We start from the raw sequence: 8,497 nt of genomic DNA on the forward strand, positions 1-8,497 counted from the left end.
AACAGACACTTTTTCTGGCTCTGTGTATTCCTGCCTACCATTGTTCCCTCTGGTGCTTTTGGTCTATCTTTTTCCTGTCCTTGGATGGTGTTCTCACATGTATGTAGCTGATGAAATGAGGACACAAGAGATGACCTCTAGACTTCCTGTCCTGATATTTTCAGCTACCTTCTCTATGTGCCTTATCTCACATATTCTGCTGTTGTGGCCTTCCAAAACACCTGTGTCTGTCCCCTCAACTCCCTGCGACTTCTGGGCTGTGTAGGGCTCCTCCTTCCTGCACTGTGTCCTTGGAACTGCATCCAGGAAAGAAAATGGGCAACTGTAGGCTTTGCTTTGTAAGGGTTTTGGCTGTGGAAACATATAAGACAGCATCTCACTTGTGAGCAAACTCCCAGGGAATAATATGCATTTTATTTTTCACAGCTGTAACATTCTGCAGTTTCTCTCAGGAACTAGTGAGCTAATTAATACATGCTTGGTGCCGGGAAACTTTATGTGCAAAGGTTCAGGATGCCTAGCTGCTATGGTTATGCCCTCAATGAGAAGGTTCTATGCTAGAGTCTTATCAGCCTCAACCTTGATCTCAAACACTCAGCTCCTGGGAATAAAGAAACACTCTTGTTAGACAATCACAATGTTTTACCAGGCTCTGCTGTGCCTGAACCTGTAAATATAATGGTAACTTTAAACAACGACTTTCTTGAAAGCTACACAAAGCTCCTAACATTGCACATTGCAATTTAGTATGTAACTGAAAAATAAGCTGCATGATATTGCTGACACTATAACCTGCCTAATGATATAATAAAAAATAAGGTACTACTGATGCCAGTGACCAAATGAAACCTATTGATATAAATAAAGTTGGCAGCTTAAATGAACAGCACTTTGCCTCTGCACCTTGCTTCTATCTCCATTTGATTTCTCTATATTGCCTCTTTAATTCCATTTCTTTTTTTTTAAGAGAGAGTGAGAGAGGAGAGAGAGAGAGAGAGAGAATTTTTAATATTTATTTTTTAGTTCTCGGCGGACACAACATCTTTGCTGGTATGTGGTGCTGAGGATCGAACCCAGGCCGCACGCATGCCAGGCGAGCACGCTACCGCTTGAGCCACATCCCCAGCCCCTTTAATTCCATTTCTATCAGAGATTTCAATTTGTTAGACTTGTCCAAAAGATGTCCAAACATCTTTCTATTGTTTTAAGAATTTCTTGTGTTTCTGACTCCATTATGGCTCAAAGCAAAAGTTAGTGAGCTTGGTTTTAAGACAATTGTTATAATTTTACTTTCTAATAACCAAAAGTGATATCTTTGAAAAATACTTAGGATATGATTAGTTTCCTACTTCTACAAGCATTTGAAGGTTGTCATAATTTTATTTGTATATAAACTGGTTATAACATGCAATATTCTGTTTATTAATTCAAATATTGACCTATTATAAGCCTTCTTTTACTATCTGGTTTTTTACTGATTTTTCATCCCGTTATCATTTTCTACTCGTACTTACACATTTCTGCTCCTAGCTTCTCATTTACTTTTGTAACGAACTGTGTAAATTTTTGGCACATTGGTTAAATATGGATTCCTATAAATATCTTTATTCACTTCTTCAAAATTGGAGTCAATGCCAACCCAGGACTTTATAAAGCAAAATCAAAGTTTAAAATTATTTGACCCCAAATTCTAAAGCCAATCAGGGTAACAAACCTAACAGAGTTCAGCATGGCGATTACAAATTTTCAGAAACATTCGTGTTTTTCCTTTTTTGCTGGCTTAAGGTAAGCTTTCTAAGAGCTCTTGGGTGGAAAAAAGAAAAAGACGTTCATTTCTTACTCAGAGGATATAAAGGCTTTTTTTTCCCCTAGATTTAATGGAAAGCTAGAATGTCTCCTATTATACTCCCTATTCAAACTATCTCTGAGGGTATAACTGACTATTGAGTATTTCCAAAGTTTACAAGTTAGATAGTGATAAAGGGAGATGGTGAAATACTTAAGAGGTGGGGCCTAGTGTGTGGTCCTTAAGACATTGAGGTCTATGTCCTAGAAGGACATTTCAGACACCCTCTACCTTCTTGTTTTCCTTTGCCTCCTGCTGAGGAGTCAAGTGGTTTTGCCCTGCCCAGTGCTCCCAACATGATGTGCTGCCTCACTACAGATATAAAGTGGCAAGGCCAATCATGGACTTCACCCTTTTAAATTGAGCCATACTAAACATTTTCTCTTTATTAGTGAATTATCTCAGGTATTTAGTTACCCTCACAGTAAACTAACACAGTAATATGACTTGTGATTCTAAGAAAAAGCTAATATTTTTCCAGAAGATTTGGCAAATGCCTCAAGAATAAGAGCAATTTTTCTCCATGAATTCCTGTCCACATTTATATTTTTGACTAAAGCTTTGCTATTTTTCTTATACTTCTCTACATTTAGATGATTCTTCCATTTTATGTATTCTGTTTAGCTAATTTTAGTGAAAGGGGCAGCCTTAAAAACCACGTTACTGAAAACAGAATCACCATGAACTATTGATTCCTTCCTGCTGTTGATCTGACACCAGGGCTGATGCTGGAATACTCTGCTGTCTAGAACAATGTTCCTAAGAAATGTACTATGTGCACCAGCACTGGACTGTTAAATGTTTGTTACCAACACACAAGACACATACAGACATACAGAAAGTGAGAGTGAGCAAGAATACCTCTACCACACCTTGTCCCAGACTGACACCAGTCAAGCAAAAAATGTATATGCACATCAGGTCCTTTGGATTGCTGAAAACACTTGGATCATCAGCTGTTGGTATAGCAGTTTTAACACCTCATCTTAACATCTCCACCGAGTGCTTGTGAAGTCTTCTTGCATGGGCCTGTCAGTCTTCTCTATCGATGCAACTCTTCTTTCTAAATATGGTGTCACAAATTTTTGGTGCTCTCCTAGAAAGGAGCTCTTTCTCATGCCCCACATTCAGTTCATTAGGGAGTGCTGGTAAAGTCCATTTTCAAAATGTGCATAGCAGCCAACCACTTCCACTACTTTTCCTACTCAAACCCAAACCTCCAGCATAGGACTGACTAGTTACCTACAGTTACCTGCTATCTTGCTAATCCTTTGTTCTCAGCTCAGCAGAAAGATAATTTGAAAAGTTTCAGCTTGTCTATTTTTGCTCAAAACTGCCTCACTCAAAGTAAGATTTCTTCAATCATTCCAGATCTTCAGTGAGTGGCCAGGCCTCTGAGCTCCTCTCGGTGACACTGCTCAAGACATCCTAGACCCTCGCTTTTCCAAGAACACAAACACAGGATCCTACCCTTGTGCATTTGCACTGGATCTTCTTTATGCCTAGAAATATCTTCCTCCAAACATCAAGTCTTTCCAATAGAGCCTCAAAGGTCTCCTTGGTAATAAGTCCCATGCTGAGTACCCTAGTAAAACAGCAGTCTTATCTTTTCTATCCCCCCACACACACTCTGACACCTTCCATGCAACACTTATCACCTAAAATGAACACTGTCCTTATTTACTGTGCCTAGGGTATATCCTCTTCATCTTTTTTTCTGAAACAGACTCCATAAGTTTAGAATTTTGGCTTCAGTTTTCAGTTCTCCGATGTATCCAAGATGCAAATTGTGTCTACATTCAGTACTCAACAAATGAAAGCTGAATGAATGATCAGTGTCATCCCCTCCTTCTTTAGAGACACTCATTATTTATAGAGTTTCAGACCAAATGCTGCTGTGCCATCTGCAGCAAAAGGGCTTCACACTTAGGTCAGAGCTATTTCTCACATGTGCTGCCCTTCTTCCCTTTCACAACAGCCCTCCTAAGTACCCCCACAGCAGCTAAGTACATTCTGATCTTCAGAAAAGATGAACCTTGACTAATGGGTCATGTTTTCTGATTAAACATCTATTAATCTCTGTTTTATCAACCCAGGAATCTGTAATGGAGCAAGTGCCAGGATTAGTGGAGCTCAGGGCAGTGAAAGTGCTGAGTAGAGAAGGTGGAACCCCAAGAGGAATTTGTCTAAGATGAGAAATCATGAGATCCTTCCTCTCTGATATTCACATAATCTGATTCCTTTAAAAATATTAGAAAAAATGATGGAAAATACAATCCAGGAACCACCATGGGTTTTGTGGGACAACTACAGGAAAAAGGATTCCTATTGTGGTCAAAGACTGGAGACACCCATAGAAGAAATTACTAACAAAAACAAAATTCTCTGTAGAAATTGAGAAACACAAAAATATGGTCAGGCTTGGGTCTTAGCCTATGCTAAGCCACTCAAGTGATGACCTCCCTGCCCATGGTCCTGGAGACAGGACAAGCCCTGGTGATGCTTGAGTCCCTGTCATCACAGGTCCTGCTGTGGTGAGGTTCAAGTGAAGGGATAAGGACTAAGGAGCAGGGGAGATGATCAAGCTGAAAAGCGACAACATCAAAGCCCTTGATGGACTGAGTCAAGACTTGGTGGCAACTTTTCCACCCTCAGCTCCTTTCATTCTTCCCCCATCTCCACCCACAGCAGAGTCAGCACAACAAACACATGTACTCTTGAATGTTTCCGGTTTTATTATATTTATTTATTTATTTACTTTCTGGTACTGGAAATTGAACTCAGAGGCACTGAACCATTGAGCTCATCCCCAGTCCTTTATATATTTTGCTTAGAGATGGGGATTTGGTGAGTTGCTTAGGACCTCACTAAGTTGCTGAAGCTGGCTTTGAACTTGCTATCCTTCTGCCTCAGCCTCCTGAGCCACTGGGATTACAGGCGTGCACAACCATGCCTGGCTCAGGTTTTATTTTCTCTTATAAACTTTAGGAATTTTCCCTTAATTTAACTAACCAATTGACTATGTCACAAATTTAAAATACAAATCAATATCCACATTCTATTTTTCAATAGAGAAGGAACAGACTACAGCTCAGGGCAACATAAAGCTAAATCAAAAATGGACACATCCAAGCCCCACATCTGCTACACAGGAAAGCTGAATGAAGAAGAGAACAGGAAAGTGTAGGGAGGGGTCTCAGTGCTCCAGGATGGGCTCTTCTCTCCATTTCCTCACATTATGCTGATAGGAGCTCAGACATTAGACATAGTTAGATGCCAGTTGCACAAAGAGAAGTCAAGACTCCTTGAATTCCCAGTAGGGAACTGGAAGAAAACAAAACAAAACCTGTATTGCTTAGTCCCATAGAAGACAGCTATCTCACACTGTAAAACAAAGTATTATGAACAAATTTCAGATGAGTTATTGTAATGCAGACACTCTGAACAATCTATCCCACACTCAAAATTTCTAAATGCAGACAGTCCTTGTAACCCAGGAGTCTCCCCATGCCCCAAACCCTCTCCTTCTTCAGGCCCTCCAGGATCTCACCTTTTCAAGCACTGAGAGACACATCAGAGCCCTGGGCACTGTCATTATCTGGGCAGAACAAAAGCAGAACTTAGAGTCCACAGGAGATGTGGATAATGGAGGAATTATGGGATGGATCAGCTCTCCCATTGCTCCTCACTACACTATTCCAAGGGTTTCAGGGATCACTGTTCTTCATACTTACAGGCAGTAGGTGCATAGTTCCCTTTTTTTACACCTGTGGAATGAAAGCACCCTGTGAGAGAGCAGATTGGAAGCAGGTCTCAGAGGAACCCCCTAGTTCTGGACTTTGTGGAAGTTTCCAGAACTGTGATGCCAGGAAGGATCAGGAGATAAAAAGAAAGGACATGGATAGGAGTAGAGCCAATTTCTCTCCTGGAGGTCTATCTTCAGCAGGGAAATTCCCCACTGGCCTCAAAATGGTGGGAATCAGGTCCCAATCACCACAAACATCAAAAGGATAAAATTGTCCTGTAGTTTCTATGTGCTTTACAAAGAGCAAACATAGTCCAGGCTGGGTAAACATGTTTGTGTAGATATCACTTCCCATTAACAAGGCAGGGCACACTTCCACAGGTACTTAAAACCACCAGTGGGACAAAAATTCAGACACTGCACTTTTCCTACCTGTGTTCTTCTTCTTCCACAAGACAAAAGCAACCAGAGCTCCAGTAAGAACAGCTCCAAGGAGAACCACACCAGCAACAATTCCCATGATGGGGATGGTGGGCTGAGAGGGTGGCTCTGGGAGGAGAAGAGAAGTCAGGTGAGGGGCCCTGATCCCCAGGCTTTCAATCCATACCCTGCTGAGAGTATCCAGAAAGTCTCCTGCTTTTCTGACAACAGGCTCTGTGCCCTCATCCCCTCCTTACCCCATCTCAAGATGAGGGGATCAGGCAGCCCCTCATGATGCACATGACATGTGTATCTCTGCTCCTCTCCAGCAGGTACCACCACAGCTGCCCATTTCTGGAAGTTTCCATCCCCTGAAGGCCTGGTCTCCACAAGCTCCATGTCCTGTGTCTGGTCCTCCCCATCTCGTTGCCAGCTCAGGGTGATCTCCTTAGGGTAGAATCCCAGGGCCCAGCACCTCAAAGTGACATCTCCTTCAGGGATAGAGTGGTGGGTTACATGTGTCTTTGGGGGATCTGAGAGGGAGAATATAGAAATTGAGACATTTTTGCATTACCTCTCATGGGCCACTGAAGCAGCATTCACATGTCCATCCAGAGAATGCACAACAGGATTGGATTGGTGGAGGGAGCACAAAACAGAAGGCTGGACTCAGGCTTCTGGCATAATCTCCTATACCTCAGAAAGTTCTAGAATGGATTGAGAAAACCCAGTGTAAAAGGTGTCTGAGCAGCACTTTAGGTTTTGGTCTGAGTGGAGCCTGAGAGATGTGGAAAAGCTGGAGACCTCCAAAGACACTAGGCTGAGTTGAGACAAAAACCTAATAGAAAGTCCCCTGGTGATGTCAAGGCTGCTGCCAAGGCCGTGTGGTCAGTTATTGTCTTTCCTACCAGCCAGGGAGAGACTGGATCCATACCTGTCCTGAGAGACAGCGGCCTCAGTTCCTCTCTAGTGCAGCACCTGGGGATCCAGGCCCACTCACTCCCCCCTGGACAAGGAGCAGGAGGGGTCCTAGTGTGGACACAGCTCTCCTCCCCTCCTTTGAGGAAGCTTTAGGAGGGACCTACAGGGGATCAGGCAGGTGTCCTGAAGCCCCTCATACCTGCGCGCTGCAGCGTCTCCTTCCCGTTCTCCAGGTATCTGGCGAGCCACTCCACACAGGTGCCCTCCAGGTAGGCCCTGAAACTCTCCGCAAAACCGGCGGCCTCCCACTTCCTCTTGGTGATCTGAGCCGCCATGTCCGCTGCGGTCCAGGAGTGCAGGTCCTCGTTCAGGGCGATGTAATCAGAGCCATCATAGGCTGTCTGACTGAACCCGCGGAGGAGGCGCCCGTCTGTCCCCATGTCACAGCCATACATCCTCTGGATGGTGTGAGAGCCTGTCCAGGCCCTGTGGTCAGCAGCGTCGCAGCCCCGCCCACCCTGCGAGTTGTTTTCCCTAAACCGGTAAAAACCAGGTTACAGTCCCGGGGACGTTTTCTGGGTCGAGGGTCTCTGCGGGTCCCTCAGCCTTGGGGTGATTATAGGCTTGGGACTCCCTGAAGGCTCGGGTTCTTCGTGAGGGGCCTCAGGGATAGCGACCTCCTACACGGGCCTGGGGTCACTCACCACCCTTGCTCTGGTTGTAGTAGGCTAGCAGGGTGATCAGGTTCACTTGGTAGCTCTGCGCGTAGCTCTGGGCTCTCTGGGTTTCCTCCTCCCAATACTCCGGCCCCTCCTGTTTTATCCACGGCGCCCGCGGCTCCATCCTCGCGGTCGCGGCGTCGCTGTCGAAGCGCACGAACTGCGAGTCGTCAACGTAGCCCACCTCCAAGTACCGGGGCTCCCCGCGGTCCGGCCGGGACACCGAGGTTTCAAAATACCTCATGGAGTGGGAGCCTGGGGGGCGGGAGTGGCTGAGACCCCTACGACTCTCCTCCAGGAGGCGGACCCAGGTCCCAAGTTGACGACTCCAGGAGGAGAGGAGCGGGGATGAGATAAGCAAAGGGGGCGGTGGGACATGGGAGGGCAGGAGTGGAGGGTCTGGAAGAGCCGCCCCACCTGGGGAGAGTCTTGGGCCGGCTTCCCCAGGTCCTGCGCGCTCACCGGACAGTCCCCTTGCTCCTCCCGGGCAGAGTCAGTTTCCCTTCCTACCCCACACTCACCCGCTGAAGTCTCTGTCAGGGCCAGGGCTCCGAAGAGCAGCAGGAGCAGCGTTTTGGGCGCCGTCACCCTCATCCTACACCTGTGGAGATTCTGAGTCCCCGAGGGTTGGTGGGAGGGGACATTAAAACCCGAACCGCGGTGACACTGATTGGCTTCTCTAGAAGCAGGACATGCAATGGGAGTAAGAACTGGGGTCACGTCAGGAGCATCCAGGCAGAACTACCTGACCCAAGTTCCAAGAGGGAGAAGTGAATCCCCAGTGTGTCCACACCCCAGATGCATTTCTAGACTCATGGCCATGGCTGGTACTTTGCCCTGAACACT

At 45.6% G+C, this 8,497-nt stretch overlaps 1 protein-coding gene across 1 annotated transcript; it reads right to left on the reverse strand.

Moving 5' to 3' along the window:
* Positions 1-5,400: 5,400 nt before the first annotated feature.
* LOC144249030 (saoe class I histocompatibility antigen, A alpha chain-like) lies at positions 5,401-8,245 on the reverse strand. The gene is made up of 7 exons (XM_077801678.1): positions 8,173-8,245; positions 7,637-7,906; positions 7,132-7,407; positions 6,269-6,544; positions 6,024-6,140; positions 5,581-5,613; positions 5,401-5,444 (listed from the first exon to the last, which is right to left on the reverse strand). Exons 1-7 carry the CDS (start codon positions 8,243-8,245, stop codon positions 5,401-5,403), a joined length of 1,089 nt encoding a protein of 362 aa, XP_077657804.1.
* Positions 8,246-8,497: the final 252 nt, after the last annotated feature.

The sequence above is a fragment of the Urocitellus parryii genome, chromosome 8, assembly GCF_045843805.1.
Source record: "Urocitellus parryii isolate mUroPar1 chromosome 8, mUroPar1.hap1, whole genome shotgun sequence".
Lineage (NCBI taxonomy): Eukaryota > Metazoa > Chordata > Mammalia > Rodentia > Sciuridae > Urocitellus > Urocitellus parryii.

Excerpts from the sequence above, each read along its gene's own strand:
- LOC144249030 (XM_077801678.1), bottom strand. The coding sequence starts at position 8,245 with ATGAGGGTGACGGCGCCCAAAACGCTGCTCCTGCTGCTCTTCGGAGCC. Across the intron at positions 7,907-8,172 it reads CCTGACAGAGACTTCAGCGG|GCTCCCACTCCATGAGGTAT; the intron begins GTGAGTGTGGGG and ends CCCGCCCCCCAG. Across the intron at positions 6,545-7,131 it reads GGAGACGCTGCAGCGCGCAG|ATCCCCCAAAGACACATGTA; the intron begins GTATGAGGGGCT and ends TCTCCCTCTCAG.